This window comes from Diadema setosum, chromosome 2, assembly GCF_964275005.1.
Source record: "Diadema setosum chromosome 2, eeDiaSeto1, whole genome shotgun sequence".
NCBI classification, from domain to species: Eukaryota; Metazoa; Echinodermata; class Echinoidea; order Diadematoida; family Diadematidae; genus Diadema; species Diadema setosum.
Genome location: NC_092686.1, coordinates 40,870,026 through 40,888,653, shown reverse-complemented (window position 1 = coordinate 40,888,653; position 18,628 = coordinate 40,870,026). Strand labels below are relative to the sequence as shown.

At 37.9% G+C, this 18,628-nt stretch overlaps 1 protein-coding gene across 1 annotated transcript in view; it reads left to right on the top strand.

Annotated features, from left to right (window-relative positions):
- Nucleotides 1–17,364, top strand: part of LOC140245981 (actin nucleation-promoting factor WASL-like) — a 51,030-nt gene extending 33,666 nt beyond the window's left edge. Inside the window, exons 6-12 of the mRNA XM_072325431.1 lie at nt 7,032–7,070; nt 12,054–12,144; nt 13,271–13,313; nt 13,892–14,048; nt 14,980–15,530; nt 15,942–16,044; nt 17,229–17,364. Of these exons, the coding sequence (XP_072181532.1) occupies nt 7,032–7,070; nt 12,054–12,144; nt 13,271–13,313; nt 13,892–14,048; nt 14,980–15,530; nt 15,942–16,044; nt 17,229–17,290 (1,046 nt within the window). The 3' untranslated portion in view covers nt 17,291–17,364. The remainder of the gene's footprint in view (nt 1–7,031; nt 7,071–12,053; nt 12,145–13,270; nt 13,314–13,891; nt 14,049–14,979; nt 15,531–15,941; nt 16,045–17,228) is intronic.
- Nucleotides 17,365–18,628: the final 1,264 nt, after the last annotated feature.

The following is an 18,628-nucleotide window of genomic DNA, read 5'->3' as shown; positions in this document are numbered from 1 at the left end:
GAATTCTTAGCAAACTAGATAAATATGAGTGTATGTCAGATACCTCTGATGAGATGTGGTAGTAATCCTGACAGATTAGTTTTTGCTAACTCCGCCTTGGAAGTTGCTCAATACCCATCCAGAAATGAATTATGCACAGCAAAATAAATTCAAATAAAGAAATAAAAATAAATAAAAATAATAAATGAATAAATAGATAAATAAAAATAAAATAGATGAATGAATAAATAAAATTAAAGAGGCAGAGGGGATATGAATCTACATGAAAGCAAGATTAAACAAGCCTGCCTTTGGATAGATCTTGAGAAAGATACAACATACAAAGTATTCCAAATAATTTGTTAGGGAAGCTCATGCAAGATCACTGGCTCTGTATGTACAAAAGGCCTGCTACCATGTGAGGTTTTGCTCTTTGGTACTCCAAGCAAGGAGTTCAAAAACAGAAGAATACTAATAGGGTACCATGAAATTGCAATGCATTTAAAAGTAGCACAGGTCAGTTCTGGCTGGAATCCACAGAACATGTCAACTGAGGAATGTTGGAAGCATTATACCCATCTTCATCACCAACCTGAATTACTGTGTGTAGATCCACATGGATAAGATAAGGCCTACATTTACTGGCCATGCTGACAAGTTGAGCGCCTGCACCTCAACTTCCAAACAAAGATAATGCAATGGTATTTTAATTTCCATCCATCCATCTGTCTATACATGTATCTGTCTGTCTGCCGCATATCTATTATATCTTTCTTTCTAGACAGGTAACTGTCTGTTTTGATATATGCAAAAATTATCAAAAGTAGGGTCTGGAAAATAATGGGATAAATTGTGTTTGAGCATAATTATATTTGATGTATTCGCTGAAACTTTTTCATCAAAGGATGGTGTTCAAACATTTCACCCTCTGTGATGGACTAATGGGCTGCTTTGGTTGCATTCCCCCCCCCCCCCCCCCCCCATCATTGTACTTTTCATTCACCCGGTGTGACTGGCAGAATGATTATGAATAGGAAATACTCTTGTCAGCCAGGAAGTGTACAGGCATAGCGTCATGCAGTAATTCTAAAAGTCATGACTGCAATGAATGTAGCGGGCAATCCAATGTCACTGCAGCATCCTCCTTGATAACAGACATGCAGGTGTAAGAAGGCAGTGCCATTTCCTCTTCCTCCTCCTCCTCCTCCTCCTCCTTCTCCTCCTCCTCCTATTGCTTTTTCTCTTCTCCCATAGTCGCCTCTCCTTTATCTTCCTCTCCCTTCTCTTTTTCCTGTCACTCTTCCTTTACAGTCTGTACCTCTCTGATTTAGCCTTTCCCCTTATCCTTCTTTTGTGGCATTCTTTCATTTTTTTTTTTTACCTCTAGTCTCTTTTACCTTTCCTTCTTTTCTTTCTCTCCCTCCCTTTTCATCGTATTTTTCCCTTTTCCTTTCCTTCTCTTTCTTTCTCCTCTCCCCTTTCTTGTTATTCCTTCTCTTCTCTCCCTCCCTCTTTTCCTTTCCCTGATGCTTCTATCTTTTTGTCCTCTTCCTCCCCTTTTACTTTCCCTTTTCTTTGTTTTCCTTCATTTCTGCTCTTCCTCGTAAACCTTTCCTCACTCGTTCTCACCTTCTCTCCCTCTCCCGTTCTCTTTTCCAGTCATCCCAACACAAGCAAGGCTCCCCATCTCTCCTTCCCTTCTCTACCCAATAGAAACCACGATGATACTGAGAAGTAGTGCATTAATACCCCTTTCAGTAACTCCTCTGGCTCGAGCCAGGCCCGAGCTAAGTCGTAAAATTTCGAGTTTATGAATGGGTTGGGCCACTTTGGCCCGCGCCAGGAGCAGGCTATTTTGGCGCTGCTGCAGCGAGCACCATGCGCGGGACAGGCTTGGGCCCGGTGCTGATCAAAGAGTTTATGAATGGTAGCAGCGCCAGGCCCGGGCCCAAATACCTTGCATGGTCAAAGGTCACAATTACCTGGCCGTGCCCTCCACCTGAGCGCGTGTTCAGTTACCATAGTAGTTATCCCTTACGTGGCCGAGTTCTTGAATGGGTCATCGTAAAAGTAGCATGGCTCTGCCATAGTTACTGAACGCAATTTTTACTGCATGTGGCGGGCCAAATTAGCTCGGGCCAGGAGCTGGCCATAAATGCATGAGTTACTGAAAGGGGTGTGAATTTCTCAAGTACGAGCAACAGTATCCAACTCCCCTCATTCCTGTTATGGAGGACTCGGATGCTTGCTGCTCAGGCAGTTGTGAATTCAATACCGGCATCATTTGCTCCCACTTCTACCTCCCATTTACCCATGCAAACCTACTTGCTTTTAATGTCGGCTGCAAAAGAAATGGTTTCCTTGTATATGACACACATGGACATGCCAGGGTCACCATGCTATGTTTTTACAACGATTTTTAATGTTTGACCCAATTTATAAAAAAAAAAAAAAAAAGTTTTCAAACTTCAGTCAGGGTACTTTTTATTCATAAATTATTATGACAAATTATTCCAGTATTTGTGACACTACAGTTTACTTTATTACATTGCTACATTAATGTCATTCAAAACCAAAATGAGTTATATTGTGTAGTACACAATAATTGTATGTAATGTTGGTATGTATTATAGTTCTATCCTTTTACAAACAAAATGTGTGGAAAAAAAAAAAAAACACGAGGTGAATTTCATCCAGACAATGTAGCATTTAGGATGAAGAGCATTTTTCTTTTTTGTAAATGTAAATTGCTTCCAGTATTCACATGTGTACAAGAGACTTCAGCTTTCTACAGTTCTTTTTCTCAAGTATTGCATGTCTCCAAGTCGAGGCAGCCAATGCTATCATAAGGAAGTCATTGTTTGATTTTAGAGTCTCATATCTTTGAAGATCATTCAGTATAATATTTCAATCTGGATAGCTTATATGTGATTTTTTTTTTGTTGTTCTAAGTACTTTTAAGTCAACATTTGAATATGACATGCAATGCGTGCATCACCCTCAAGCTATATCATCACATTTGTGGTGATCTTACTTTAATAACAGTGGTATTCCTGTAACGAAAGCTTTGCGCTAACCATTCATTATTTTAATGCTGTCTAATTTTCTTCCCCTAAAAGCTGAGCTGTCAAACTGTACTAACTGATGAACTCTTTCCTCATGTCATTTCTAGGTGAATAATTTGTCTAATAACACAGCACCAGCTTCTCTCAATATGAATTTTTTTACTAACGCTGTTATTGCCCCTCTTTTTATTTTCACCCCAACCCCTGTAGCCCCTCCCCCGCCCCCTTCTTCCAAGGCACCCTCCACCCCTCGTCCAGCCTCTTTCCCTGGTACCGAGGTACCGTCCCCACCCCCTCCCTCAATGACGGACTCTCAGTCCGCCTATCAACCCGTTAGTGGCTTCTTCAGCTCCAAACCTGCCAAAGGTAAAACCTGATGAGTAGGGTCATGTTTTATGTCCAGGTCGTGGCGCATGGGCTACAATGTTTCTTCAAAACAGCATCCTCTGCGTGTCTTTTTTTTTTTCCTTTCTTTCTTCTGTACTCCCATCGATGTGCTGTCCTCTATATTCAGTATCCAAACCCTTCTTTAGCAAACATGCTATGGTACATTTCATTCCGTTATGCTGTGGAGTTGTAACATTTGCCTGTCGCATTTTTTTACCCCACCTTCATTCAGATATTCTTGGTGTATATGATACGCAGGGTCTGATTTGTGGTCAGTTTTGAGCATTTCACTCAATTTCGTTGTTGTTTTCATTTTCAGCTATGGTTTTCTTTCAGGTATCAATTTATCAAAACATAAGCTACATCGTATTCGAGAAGATTGGCCATTCAGAATAGCTGTCATTGTCAGATGTACCTTCATGTAGTCTGTGATCTGCTTGAAAACACAAATAATTATGTTCATCTGTGAAATAAAGGATTTTACGTATACATGTACAACTAGACAAAACCGCCAGAATCTCATTGATTTTTAAAGATAACACATTTCCGAAATGCATCTAAATGCCATTCATCCGCTGTAGTGCGTATCAAATGAGTGTTTTGACGTTGCAGCAAGATTCACTGTTAAAGAATGTGCTGACTGGTTGTGGTTTTACATAATCCTGTAGTCCTTGCTGAGATACTTTGTGTCAGTCTGAAAAGATTCACTGCATTTGCAAAGCAAACCACAACTTAACATGTAAGATCCAAGTCATTTCAACATTTCAAAATTATCCAAATCATTTTCTAAAAGTGTTGTTCATTACCATTTGGTCAGAACCTGCCAGATATAGTGTGTAACCTCCCCCTCCCCCTGCCATATCATTGTAAAGAATAATTCATAAAACATACATTTTCTCAGCCATAAATATCTAAGGTCAAATCAAAATTATAAATTGCAACCCCAATTCTAGGTGCTTCCCTATAATCATAAACTCCAATCCCAAACCTGTAAAATTCTTGTTGTGCTCCAGGACAGTGTGCATTCACGCAGGACCAAGAATTACAAGACTGATCCATGATTTTACCATTGTATACCTGTACATGTTTATACCCCCATAGCCTGGTTTATAACAAGCTTCCTGCAAAATTAATTCCTGAGAAGAGTTTCCATCTCTACCTGTGTGTGTGTTTGAAATTGATGTGTGTTAGCATTTAAACAATGTGTCCATACACATTTCAAACTGTCTTGAAGATATTTGATTACAGGAATGTCAGTAATCAAGCTCTAGTCTTGTTTCAGGTTCGAGCATTGTTATATCCCCCCCACCCCCAGGCCTTTCAGTGTACAATAATTTTAGAGGTTGATGTATCATCATACTGTGTTAGGCTGTTTGATCAAAGACCATAGAATTCCTGTCCACCTGCAACAGGCAGTATGACATGATTTTAAAGGCATGTCAGTTGACCGTCCATTAGAAAAACAAAATCACACTTACAGGCACCTAGCTACAAATTTGTCAGGAGCCCCGCAAAATCGGATTTAGGGGCATTGCTTTGGATTTTTATCGCAGAATTTGAAAGAGTGTATTGGTGTTTTATCAAACATGATTTAAGAATTACAATAATTTATGAGATATGCAGAACATTAACAAAGAAAGATAAACCGAGTCTAACTATATACAAAAACCTGCAGAAACTGGTCTTATAGTTGATGAAAAATCAAATCTTCTTCCATCACAAATGTGTAATGGCAGATGTTTTCTAGCATTTGACATTTCTGTTCAAAGTGTTTGTTTTCTTAATTTGTTTGATCTCTTCACAGCTTGAAGCGAACTTTGCAGAAAATATACAGATTATGAGTTGAAAAAGCATGTTGTCATTTTGGTTTGCAGTGCTACTAGAAGCACGCATCTCTTGTCTGGAATCATCAGTTAGCAGAGTTTGTTGCCATTGATATTTTGTTTTGACCTTCAAAAACATGGTTTGATGGCTTGATAAAGAATATCATAACAAGATTCTTGCTGTTTATTTTTATATGTGTGTGTGGCCTGAAAATTTCAACAATTATGCCACTTCTTATATTTTGCAAGCTTACTGTGCATCACATTTAATTCAGATGTTGCTGACACCAGATAACCTTTATTCTTATGAGCATTTAAACACCGTTCAAACTTAGTTTGCTGAGTTTCCTGTGGCATATTACTCTGATTTCTGTGCACAAATCCAGTTCTATAACTGTGTGACAATACATTGCTGCTTTTCGTCAAAGGGATAACCAATTTCTTCAGTAATTCAAGGGCCCTTTAATTGTATGATGTTGTACTATTGAGGCCCAGCATGACAAAAAAAAAAAACACCAAAAAAAAAAAAAAAAACACTATTAAGAATACTTCTTTATTACTTTTGCTTCAGTACATAAGACCTTCTTCATGATGATATAGCTTAAAGGCAAAACATAGTTCTCATTACGCCTTCAGAAACTGTTGAATTTTACTCCAAAATGGAGACATATATGACATGCGTAATGTGCGAGATAGCACTTTGATAACATGATTTCAGTTGGGTCCGGACAAGTTTCTCGGTAGACCCTTTTGATATACAGTCTGTAGTGCAAGCGAATTCAAAATGGTGGAAGATGGATTTGAGTCCTTCTTAGAACTGTGTTGCAGCTTTAAGTATGAAGTGTATGTATGTCAGGCAAAATGAGAGCATTGTTTTCAAAATGTCATACCAGTTTATCTGTCAACAGTGACTGTTGAAGAATAATTCAGTCTGTTGAACTCTCCTGTCAAACTCAGATATCTGTCAATAATTCAATGTTTTCACAAATGCTTTCATTGTTGCACACATGGTATGAAGATGCTGGACATCAGAAAAGTAGTTACTGAATCACAACTAATGAAATTATTGTGTTCAGAGAATAAACAGGATCAACAAAATGTCAATGGTAAATGAAATAAACTTACTTATAGCTGACATATTTAACAAGATATCTGATGGCAGTGTACAGATTCCTCTATAATTAGATGCACCTGTATTTATCAAGGGTAGTACTTTCATGTGTTCATTAAAATAAGTGAGGCCTTGTGAAGTATGTTTAATCAAACTATTGACAAAATGTGTTATGGAAGGTAGATTCTATGTGATCATTGAGGGGGTTTGACCTACCCTATGTGTTGTAGCTCTATGATCTACCAAATGCACCTGACTTTTAAACAATGTTCAGTCCATAGAGAAAGTGGAATGTGAAAACAAGAGGCAAGAGTTGTAACTTTACCTTTTTGAAGGATTCCACCTGCCAGTTCCCCTTGGCAAAGATGCCCAAACTGTAGCTATTCACTCGTTTGTTTGGGGGTATAGTATCCCCCCTGCCCATTTCTATCCTCCAGACAAGATAACTGATTTGTATTCTCCCCTTACCTTTCTCCGCCATATATTTCTCCCCATATCTTGTCGTCTCAGTCTCTCATCGCCTCATTTTTATTTTCTTTCCCTTCTTGGCCTCAGTTCACATCGATATTGATTTGTTTAACCCATTCCTTGATTGTTAATTTCATGCTTTTCACTCATCCATCTCGCTCATACCAATGACTACATCATCAACATTCCAACCTGTAGTCAACGGTTACCCGGGAACTTCAACCTCAAAAAGAAGAGGTAACATTACAACATCTTATACAATCTCCATCTTTTTTGTTGTTGTTGTTTTGATATAGAATGATAGGATGATTTTTGTGATGTCATCACTATCATTATCACTGTTGTTTTGGGGTGTGCACTGTTTCTAATTTCTGCTTTTAATAGCATATATGTCTTTATTCAATTTCCTGTGTATTGTAGCTGTTAGCCAAACACTGGTAAAAGTTTGGCATTTTGTTGCATTTACTCTTGACTTTTTTTGCTTTGCTTTTGTATTTGTCTTTGCTTTGCCTGTTTAACTTTAATATAGTTTTCTTATTTTGGGGTTGAATTTTTGAATTTTCTTTTTTTTTTTTGTGCTGGAGGTACTTTTCAACCAGTTTTATTTCCATGGTGCAATTTCAAACAGCTGTCATAGATTACTACAGATGCGAAATGGCCACCACACACAATTGCAGTTTGATTATTAAAAAAAACAAAACAATGAAAATGTTCATGTGAACCTCTACCAGCTATGCCATATGTTATATTAGAAAAATGAACTGTATTTGGCATAGCATATTTTCTCGCAACAGATGCTCCATCATTGCCGACTGGAAATCTAGTGATCTGTGCACTCAAGATTAATTTGCAAAAAAAGAAGAATAGATACTATAAATAAAAAATAAAAAGTCAAAAATCAAAATTGTTACTGAAATTTTTGTGTTGATTTTGAAAATGTTCTGTTTCTTTGTTTTAATGTTTGTTTGTTTGGTTGGTTTTTTTTTTTTCTTTTAAGGGCTGTAATGTAGGGTGAGACAAGTCATAAATCTAAACTATTTTATTCAGTTAAAGTCAATGAAATGAGCCTTTAAAAGACAATGAAAAATGAGCTTTTAAAGACAGTAAAGACTCCAGTTTTGATGTTATTTGGATAGAAAGGATGGAATTTGAAGAATAAGTTTCAAATATACAATTCCCCTTATCAAAGCCAAATTGAACATGATGTAGAAATGTATGTAATTAACTTCCTATGTCTTTAGAGCTTTAAGTTGATTGGGAGTTCACAGCCAAATGCAATCATGTCCTGACCCCTCTCTACTCTTACTAGCAACTTACTTTAATTTCCATCTCAATGTGACTTACACGTACCCTTAACCTGCATCCTTTCATTTTTCATCTTAACCTTGACTCTTTGCCGTGACATAAATTTGCTAATTTTACTCCTTTAAATGGAGTTATCAAATAGACACTCAGTACTACTAAAAATACTATACAGTGCAATTCTGCTTGAAGATTGATGCAACTGATCAGTGATTAATGATTAATGTGTGCCCATCATCTGTCATTTTTGTTCAGAGTACGTAGCAAGAATTTCATTCTTTATACACCTGTATAGTAGATTGACTAGACGTAGAGATTTTGGAGCGACATCACATTAAAAATTGTGTCCCTTGTAAAGTGAATGCTTTGCTAGAAATTGTGTGTTGATGTGTGTTTCAAAAACTCACTTTGCATGTAAAGTCGAACATTCCCATGGACTTGTTTCTGCAGTGCACATTTAGGTTTGTGTGGCTTAAAGGGATACAGACCTAGGACTCGAGAGGGCGCTGTTAGATAATGTGACGACTGCTGCCATCTCCTTGCATACCAAGATCAGCAATGTAGCGATTGTTAACTGTCAATCAAAGAGGATCACAGTGCATATTGCATGCACTCTCAATTATACAGGTTCAATATTTGTCGTGATTTTCTATGCACAGCATATTGTACATGCATTTTGGACTGGACCAATCATATTGATCCTATAAATGAAAATTGAGATCTACTGCAGGCTTACACTTTGGCAGCAATATCAGTTGAATACTGCATACCTGTTAAACATTTTTACAGGTAAGTTTCTATGGCGAGTAAGCACACAAACTTTGTCTTTGTAGGATCCATATAAAGAAGGCAGAACCAGCCAAGAAATAACAGCCGAACAAAAAGATTTGCTGCAGTTAATGCTATTTCATGGTTTTGTGATACTCATCATAGGAATCAGCTTTAGTTGGACATTGAAAACATGGAAGATGAGCAAGCTTGGGTCAATGCAACAGCGCCCTCTTGAGTTCTGGGTTTGTTTCCCTTTAATAGTATATGTATTTACTATATAGCTTAGCAGAGCCATCTGCACTTCCAAAAGGGTTGATTCACCAAACCTAGAATGATACTAGACTTGTAGTTGTCAGAAGAATGTTAAAATGATGCAATAAAACTTGATAGCTGTGGACACTTGCAGGAATGGAAACAAAAAAGAGAAGAACAAAACTCTTTTGACAGGGAATGAGTCTAACATGTCTGCTCTGATTTGTTGCGTACAGTGTGCTTGTGACATTAGTTTTTGTTATGAGTGCTTAGCATACAATACTCATGTACAAAGCATAAGCACTTCTGTAAGCTCTTCTTGGTGAAGAAAAGTGTTTAAAGTATTTTTTCTCTATATGCTTCATCTATAACATATTGAATTGAATACAGAAATAAATCAAATCAAATCAAATCTGTAACAAATTTGATTGTAGAGTTTTCCTGTTTCGTTTTCTCCTTGTTTACAATCATAAGTCTCTCCTAAAATCTGTGTGTAGTTAATGGTGAATAGAAAACACTGCGCACATTCAGTTTCATTCATCAAAACAAAACGCAAACTTCACAGCTGTGTTTGCTATGGAATTAGACGTGAGAAGAACAAAAGCTTGGAGTAGTGTATGTGCGGCGTAGGTACTTTCCAGATTACATGGTAGCAATATTTCCTGTGGTATGTATAGATACTGTGTGTAGAAACTAAAGAGTGAATTAACAAATATATGTACATGTATGATATATATATATACAAATGTTTGCACTTAGTTATTTTGCAAGGTAGATTCCGTAGAAATATATTTCATGTTATTTGTCTGATCAACTTTTTTTTAGTCTCAAAAGCCAATTTAATTTTTGTCATTCTCAAGTAGGTTTCAAATGATGGTTTTATCCATGTTACAGTGATTTACAGTTACAGTTATATTGATGTTGTGGCTGCTGTTCCTGTCACTCTGTGAATTTGATGGTGCCATTTCTACATGTATTTCTGTCTGTCTGTCTGTCTTTGTGTACAGTTCTTCCTTCATTGTTCTTGTATACAACTGTAGCAAAGATGTCCATCTGTATCCGTATGTTTGTCCACATTTCTACCCCCATCCCCCTCCCCCACATAACAGCAACCACAAAAACATAGACATGCAGATGTTTTATATCGTTTGACTATTTCTAGGAAAAGTACCACTTAGATCGCCATATATTTACACACATATGTGGTATCTCTCATTTGTTATATCTTTAAGAATCAAGTGTCATGTGTATACCAACTATCATATCAAATCACGCTCATATGTATTCATGGTAGATCATGCCGGAGAAGCACACGAGTTCAATGCTGCCATTGCAAAATGAATGTTATTGATCATAACATTCTGCCATGAGGATCCATGCAGATACAGCCATTGCACTTTTCAGGCGTCAAAGCTGCACTGTTAAATGAATTAGCCATTAGTTCAGTTGGTAATTGATATGAATTTACCACATGGGACATTTACAGTTGCAAGGAATTACAGCTGTATATGGCATTTGCCAATTTACAACCTTGTTTTCAATATCCCTCCCCCCCCCCAAAAAAAAAAGAGAGAATAATAATAATTAAAAAGATTTTTTTTTTTAAAGGAAATAGAGGAAGGAGATCATTTTGTTTCAGTCTGACTAATTAATGGCAGCAACAGTAGCAAATCTCTGTTGGTGGTGGCTGGTACGACCTATACATGTTCAGTAGACCCCGTTGTTTTATACTGAATTTACAAGATTTGACTGAAGTAATGTGTTCGCTTTAGTCACTTTATGACCCTTTACTACTGGTAACAACCACACCGCTTACATCACACACATTCAAAGCCATAGTGATTTTCAGTACAGTGTAGCAAGACAAGAATTAAATCAGTTGACTGGTTCTCTGAAGTTGGCCAAAAACAGGGTGTGGAGGCTCGTGAATGTATTGATTTCCAAGTTTGGAAAATGCTGCCTAAAAGAGATTCAGAAATTACTTAATAAATACAAGTGATTTCCCACCTCATGACATTTCCTCAACCCTAATATTTTGCATAGTCACATGGCTCCATTAAAGAGTGCTCACTTGGAATTATAGGTGGCAAGCACGTTTGAATTGCAGTAGTTTTGTTTTGTGGGTTTTTTTTTTTTTTTTTTTTTTTTTTTTTACATCGGTGTCACATTTCCCAAAAGATCCACAAACATGTCACTCTCCTCTTACATATTTTTTTTTCTTATCATGGTGTGTGTTATCGTCAGTTTGCATCTGTCAAGTACAAGTGTGTATTTATGTACCTCTGCCGACTGTCATGATTTGTGAAAGCTGTCCTGTATATATTCAAAAGTGGCTTTAACTGTCAAAGGATATGCACCTTCAGTATGGTTTTAGAGTATTTTCATCATGCAGATGAAATGATATCTTTCAGAATAATTGAAATGAGATGGTATGGAAGAATTTGGGTTCACGTTTTGTTAGTTGTTTGTTTTTGAATAGCTGGTGTCAGGGGATGGTGCAAAGTGCTTATTAAGTACAATGATTTTGATAAAATGAGAAGCGCTAAATTGTCAGTGGAACGTAAGGTTTTATTCAGCACTAACATGTGTGAGCAATAGTATCCAATTATATCATTCCAAATCCATCTCTGTGATGAAGGTTGATAGAATACCAGTAGTCCTGTTTTGGGTGTTTTTTTTTTTTTTTTCTTGTTCTTGCCAGCATGAAATCAGGATGCTTGCTAATCCACATTGGAGGGTATATATCATTTCAGATATTATACATGTGCTGCTCATACGTCAAGAACAAAGCAAATTTCTACTCTCGAAAAAGAGGGACATTGCAAAATTTATTTGGGTCAATGTGTCCATCAATGCACTGATGTAAACCTCCAGTTGCTTCTGTTTCTGTTTCAGCCTCCACATCCAGCAAGGAGGAAAAGAAGAAGGACAAAGGGGGGAAGAAGAAGCTGACCAAGGCGGACATCTCCTTACCGTCAGACTTCAAGTAAGTCATAGGCTGCATTTATCAACTTTCCCATGTTTGAAGAGCATTTCAATACCCACTATCACGGCGTTTGCAAACGCCTTTTGGATCATGTGCCTGGAGTTGCTGTGTTTATCAACTCTGTCGTGAGTCAATTGGGAGGCTTAATGAATGCACAGCTCCATTGCTGACGCAAGAAGCAGAGGTGTGTAGTTGGCAGTGGTCGGTGTGGACTGCTTAGAGCTACATGTATGAATACGTTTCAAAATGACTTTACGTTTGTCAACCCTACAGAAACGCATTTCTGCCGCAAATGCATTTTTTATCTAGCTTTTTTTGGCTTTTTAGACGTGCATTTCTAATCCCATAATCAAAACAGCTTTGAATTTATCAACTGCCCAAAACTCCATGAAAGTTGCGCCAGAAGTGAGTTGATCAACGCACCCTTGGAATCGTCAGCCTATGATCGGCCATAATGTGGCCTTGTTCAGAGGAAGTGTTTCGTTGGTGCAATTTATTCAAGACATGGCTTCTTTTTTTTTGAGGGGGGGGGGGGGGAAGGGGAGATGTATTCACCCATGATGTCCTTCTTGACCCAAGTGTAGAAATGGGTACCTGGCAATGCTGGGGTCACAGTAATGACAGAGCCCCATTCAAGAACAATGTTAACACTGAATAGGGTACCCGGGGTAAATGAGTCCCTATTGTATTTAAGTAGTCTTATTACTTTTGGATTATAATGCAAATGTTCTATTAACGTGTTGCCATCCATGGGCTTCGATTCCCCCCAGAATCAAACAAACATGCCTGATTTTGATAAGCACTTGGTTAATTTTTACAGTTTCCAAGAGTTCAATGTGCTATGTTGGGCTGATTTTAATCCCCAATGGGTTTTTTTTTTTCTCATACAGGTGTATGTGGTACTTCAAGTGTTTATTTCACATTTTAGATTGGACAGAATGGAAGAAAATAAAATGTGTATGTTTTACATAAATTTGGAAACCTTGTAGATGATTTTAGACAATGCATTTGTTGTATTTGTAAAAAAGTGCAGGATTGTAGTTTGTACTTCATATTTATGTCTTGGTGTCATGGTGCAGTGGTACATGTACAATGATGTATTTCTTTTTTCTTCCATATCAAATAGGCATGTCAGCCATGTTGGTTGGGATCCCGAGAAAGGTTTTAATGTAAGTATGACATCACTTTTGCTACTTAGAAGAAACAACATTGTAGGATTGATATTAGTTTGATTTTTTAGGTTATTTTTATAATAATATGATGTGTGTGTGTGTGTGTGCACATTGTGTTTTTATGTGTGTGTGTATGAAAGTGTAGTTTAGAATTGATTGAAGATGAAAATAAAAGAAAATTGATGGATTGGCATTGTGCACAGCATGAATTAAGTTGTTTTTTTAAATCTTCAATTGCTGTAATCTCCCATTTCTCTTATATATTTTGCATGTACATGTAATGTCATCTTTCTCTCACTGCACTAAAATATGTCCTCGTAGAGCAATGCCGCATAACAAGTTTACTGTGTTTTGTAATCAATTTTTTAGCCAGGATTAAGAGAGAAAGGACTAGCAGAGGGAATCTGGTGTGTTCAATTCAATTCAAACATTGACGAAATCACTGCGACCAAACGTAAACTGGCAAACCAAATGAAATGATGATTCTGACGCTTCTAAATCTTTCTGCTCAAAATGAAGACAAATTATTTCATCTGACCATTCCATTCATCTGTGTGGTGTGATTGACCCCCCAGGTGGACGAGATGGACCCCCAGGTCAAGGGCTGGTTCAACACCATTGGTGTGTCTGACGACCAGCTCAAGGATCAGAACACCGCCCAGTTCATTAGGAACTTCATCGACCAGCACGGAGGTCTGGACGCCCTCAAAGAGGATGCCGAGAGGTTAACAAGTGAGTGACACTTCCCTCTCCCAGACATGCAATGGAGACCCTGAAGAGACTACTTAGAGACAAAAAAAAAAATAAATTGTCAAGATCTCTCAGCAGTCTCCAAGACCAGATAAAAATAGTGTCCATGTGGAATGGCTCTTAAAACAAACAAACAAACAAACAAACAAACAAAACTTTGAAGATCATTAGAAGACCTAAAGGCAATATTCTAGCGTCTTTTATTTTTGAGAGAGAGAGAGATCTCTGAGGAATCATGAAGATTGCCAAATGTTCACTGAGAGCCAAATGTTCACTGGGAGATCAATAAGACTGCTGAGAGATCATTGAAACATTACCTGGCGTACTCCCTGAGATCTCTGAGAGATCAATGAAAATCTCTGAGAGACTGCAGTAGTCTTTTGAAGATCCCTCAATGATCTCTCAATAATCCCCTTCAGTCATCTTCTCCAAATATGTGACACACATTTTTTTGCTGGTTATGCAATAGTCTTGTCAAGTGAAGGCCACGTTTCAGCTCAGGGATAAATGGCTGTAGAAATAAACCTTCATGAAATAAAAAAAGACATGCTGATTAAAAAAGAAAAAAGAAAAAAGAAAAAAAGAGGAATGGCTAATGTTTTAATTTAAATCCAGTAAGGTCTATATTTGCTAGGAAATATTTGCATGGAAATATTTTATGCTTTTGAGTGAGAGCTCCCTCTGTGAGGGTTAGACTTCACTCCCACACAGATATATTTTACAGTTTTTGATAAAACCATGATAATTACAACTTGCTATTGCACTTGTTAATTTTGAATCTTAAAGATTTGAAAATGAATACGTAGCAAACTTCTGGGATTGGTATATCAAAAGCGGTCATGTTTTGGACACACAAGAACTGAATTCCATTGTGCCTTTTTTTCTGTGCATCAATTTGTTTCGGCATCCACAGCCAGGGACACTGTTCCCCCTCCCCCTCCTCCATCCCGTGGAGGTGCTCCTCCTCCGCCTCCTCCTTCAAGAAGCACGGGGCCCCCTCTCCCATCTCGACCACCGGCGCCTCCACCACCAAGCGGTGGCAGCAGGGGGCCACCTCCTCCCGCTCCTCCCCAGACGCGAGGTCTGCCCCCCGCACCGGTGTCAAGCCGTGGTCTTCCTCCTCCCCCACCCCCTCAGTCTAACTACGGCCACCCCCCACCTGCCCCGCCCCCTTCCAGGCACGGTGGCTCAATGCCGCCACCACCCCCACCACCTGCAGTACCGGCGCCACCCATGAACGGGGGAGGAATGGCGCCCCCTCCCCCACCACCACCACCTCCTACGATTGCTCCAGCCATGGGCGGAGGCGGCGGTGGAGATGCTGATGAGAGAGGCGGCCTTTTAAGCCAAATTCACCAGGGTATCTCCCTCAAGAAAGTGGACCCTGCGGACAACCCTCGCCCTGCACCAACTGGCCGTGGAGCCCTGCTGGACCAGATCAGACAAGGAAAGAATTTAAAGAAGGTATCAAATACTCCCAAACTCAGTTTCAGTCTTGACAAATTCAAAATGTGTTGGTTTAAGAGAATGCCTTTTTTTGTAATATATATATATCACGTTCAGATTGGTTCCTGATATTTCAAGATTCAGTGGGTATTATTGGAACAGACAAGGTTAATTACTTTGTGACTCTACATCTTCCAAGAATTTTTATGTATTTTAAATTTTCATTTTCTGTGTGATGATATGTAAGTTTTTTTTTCTCTATACCATGAGGAAATTATCATATCAGGGCAAAAGCTGATAATCAAAATGATATTGGCACCTCTCATTAGCATATGCTCTCTGTATGGTACATGAGATGAGTGCATATCCTGAAGTTCGTAAGACTTCCTGTAGTTTGTTTCTTCGTATGTTTGCCAACAACAACTGTAGGTGACACAAGCTGAGAAGGAGGAGTCTCCTGTTTCCACGCCAACCAGCGGCCTCGGCGCTGCGCTATTCCAGGCTCTGCAGAACAGGGCTACGGCAATACAGGGTGAGTTCGATGTGCTGTGCTACGTGTTTATCTCTTTTGTTTCCTTCTTTTAACTGCACTACTTTGGACTTACGATTTCACATGTCGCCACATACAGAGATTCTGTATGCGGCTGTCAAGGACATGCCATAAAGTTAGTCCCTTATATTCCTAAATTGTGCATTTAAAGGGATGGTACAGTATTGGTAGAGACGAGAATTGGGCTTTTAACTTTTTGCGAGATACCAAGAAAACACTTACGAAATAGTACAGAGCATACCATTTTAAGAGGAATTTAAAGTTAATTTGATGATAATCGGGTTTGGAATGACTGAAACATCCAAAAACAAAGTAAAACAAAGCGATTGTAATAAAGTGTGGGTCCCACACTTATTAGAATCACTCTTTTTTGGATATCTCAGCCATTTCAAAACCAATTTTCATCAAATAGACGTTGAATTCCTCATGGAATTACATGCTCTTTCGTATTTCATAAGAGGTTTCTCATTATCTCATCAAAAAATGTTAAAACTGAAATTAGGTCTCAACCAAAACTATACGATCACTGTAAGCAGTAGACGACATAGCATTTGGCTTCTTTTCCCCCTTTTCCCCCTCCAGAGTGCGAGATGTTTCAATGAAAGACTGGTGACATATATCACTAGGTCTAATAGAGATAACTAGACTGTTTTAATCATTTCAACATGAATGTAAAATTAGCTGACGAATGATAAGTATCTTGAATGCCACACTGTAAAGTTTACGCCAGTACTATTTTGTTTGCTAGACTTGTGAATTAAATTTCCAGACATGTATTTGCACATGACATCAAACCATTTGTAACATTGTCCCATGGGCAGAATATTGTGGATGTTTTTCCATGGGAGAACATAAATGACACACTTTATGAAAAAGGAGAACATTGATTTTAATGAGATGCTTGTTTGGAATATAGGGAAGGCTCTAACCTGAAATGAAATTTCAAATGCTAATGAGGGACATTACGAGTCCCAGTCTTGAGACTTATAACCTCCCCTCAAAAAGCACTGTCGGATGGAACGCTTTGTTAGTTCCCTCCCCAGCTAGTGATCATACAAGCACGAAATAGTCCTTGCCTTTTTAGTCACTGAGTGTTTTATGGAGTGATATATCATTTGAATTTTGGCATTTTCCCCCTTCCCTCTCCTTTTTTTTTTCTCCCCCAGATGACGGTGATGACTCTGACAGTGAAGAATTTGACGATGATGAGTGGGATGAAGACAATTAGGTGCCAAAAGGATTGCGGATCGAATACTCGGATGCCACTTCATGACATTCTAAATGATGATGATGATGATGATGATGATTAAAAAAGAATTTTCATTGCAGTTGAAAGTTAGTCTGAAAAAGAGTAAAATCTTCTTAGCATGAACATTGTTTGTTGTTGACATTTTTAAGTTTTGCTAATTTTTCAGGTAACAATTCTTGGACGGTCAATGTGAATATGCAAATAGTGAAGCGGTGATGTCATCCTCGCGTAACTTGCCATGTAGGTTGTACATAAAATTAAAAAAAAAAAAACCCACTTTTTTGTTTAAACACAATTACGCTCCAGTCTCAAATGCTGATATATCTAACCTCTCATTATTTTGAAGTTATTTAAGCAAGAGAAACATCATGTTTCACACTCTGGTTACAGATACATTGATTTTTTTTTTGGTCTTTTTTTTTTTACACAATCACTTGAAAATTGTGAAGTGTTGACATCATCAGCTCACTGATTTGCATATTAATATCAACTGTGCAAGAACTCTTCAGCAGAAATTAGGGAAACTTCCAAATTTCATAACTTCTGTAATTATGTTATCACCATCATCCAATTTTGATCAAATTTTCACTGTTATACTCAAAAGATTTTACTCTTATCAGACCAACTTATAACTGGACTGGAACAACGCTTCAAGGCTTCGAGGCATCCTGTGTGAGTGAATGAGAATGCATCTTCCCCATACTTCATTTCTTCAATATGTGTTCCTTTACACTGCTGAAAATAATTTGTTTAATCAGGAAAGTGTGATAAAAAAGTTCCACTTTATTTGGAGAAAGAAAACCTAGGTATTGTGTATAACCAATGCAGTAATGAACAGAAACTTCAATTTTTTCTGTATACACTGAACTCGCCAGGATTCTTTGGGTAGGGAGGTTGTGGAATAATGAAGTAATATATCATTGTCATCATTGTCGTCATCAATATCATCGGCTGTGATCGTAATCAGTATGTCCGCATGAGATTGCAATGTGTAATATAGTGGGTAATATGTAAAGACTGTTGGATCAAAGAATGGTAATTGATAATTTTGCAGAAATGAACGGTGAATCTTCCAGTAATTAATGGCCTTCTTCAACCACTCTTATCATGTGCCTCCATTATTATAATTTTTTTTTGTGTTCTTGATGAAAGAAAAATCCAAAGACAAGTTAAAAAAAAATGTATTATCAGGTATACATGAGCGCATCAGGCGATGGTGCATACACATGTAAATGATAAATATGTGTATGTATTAATCATAGTACTCAGTCAACTTACAGTATAATCAAGTTGTGTTCACACTTCCATGATTGCTTT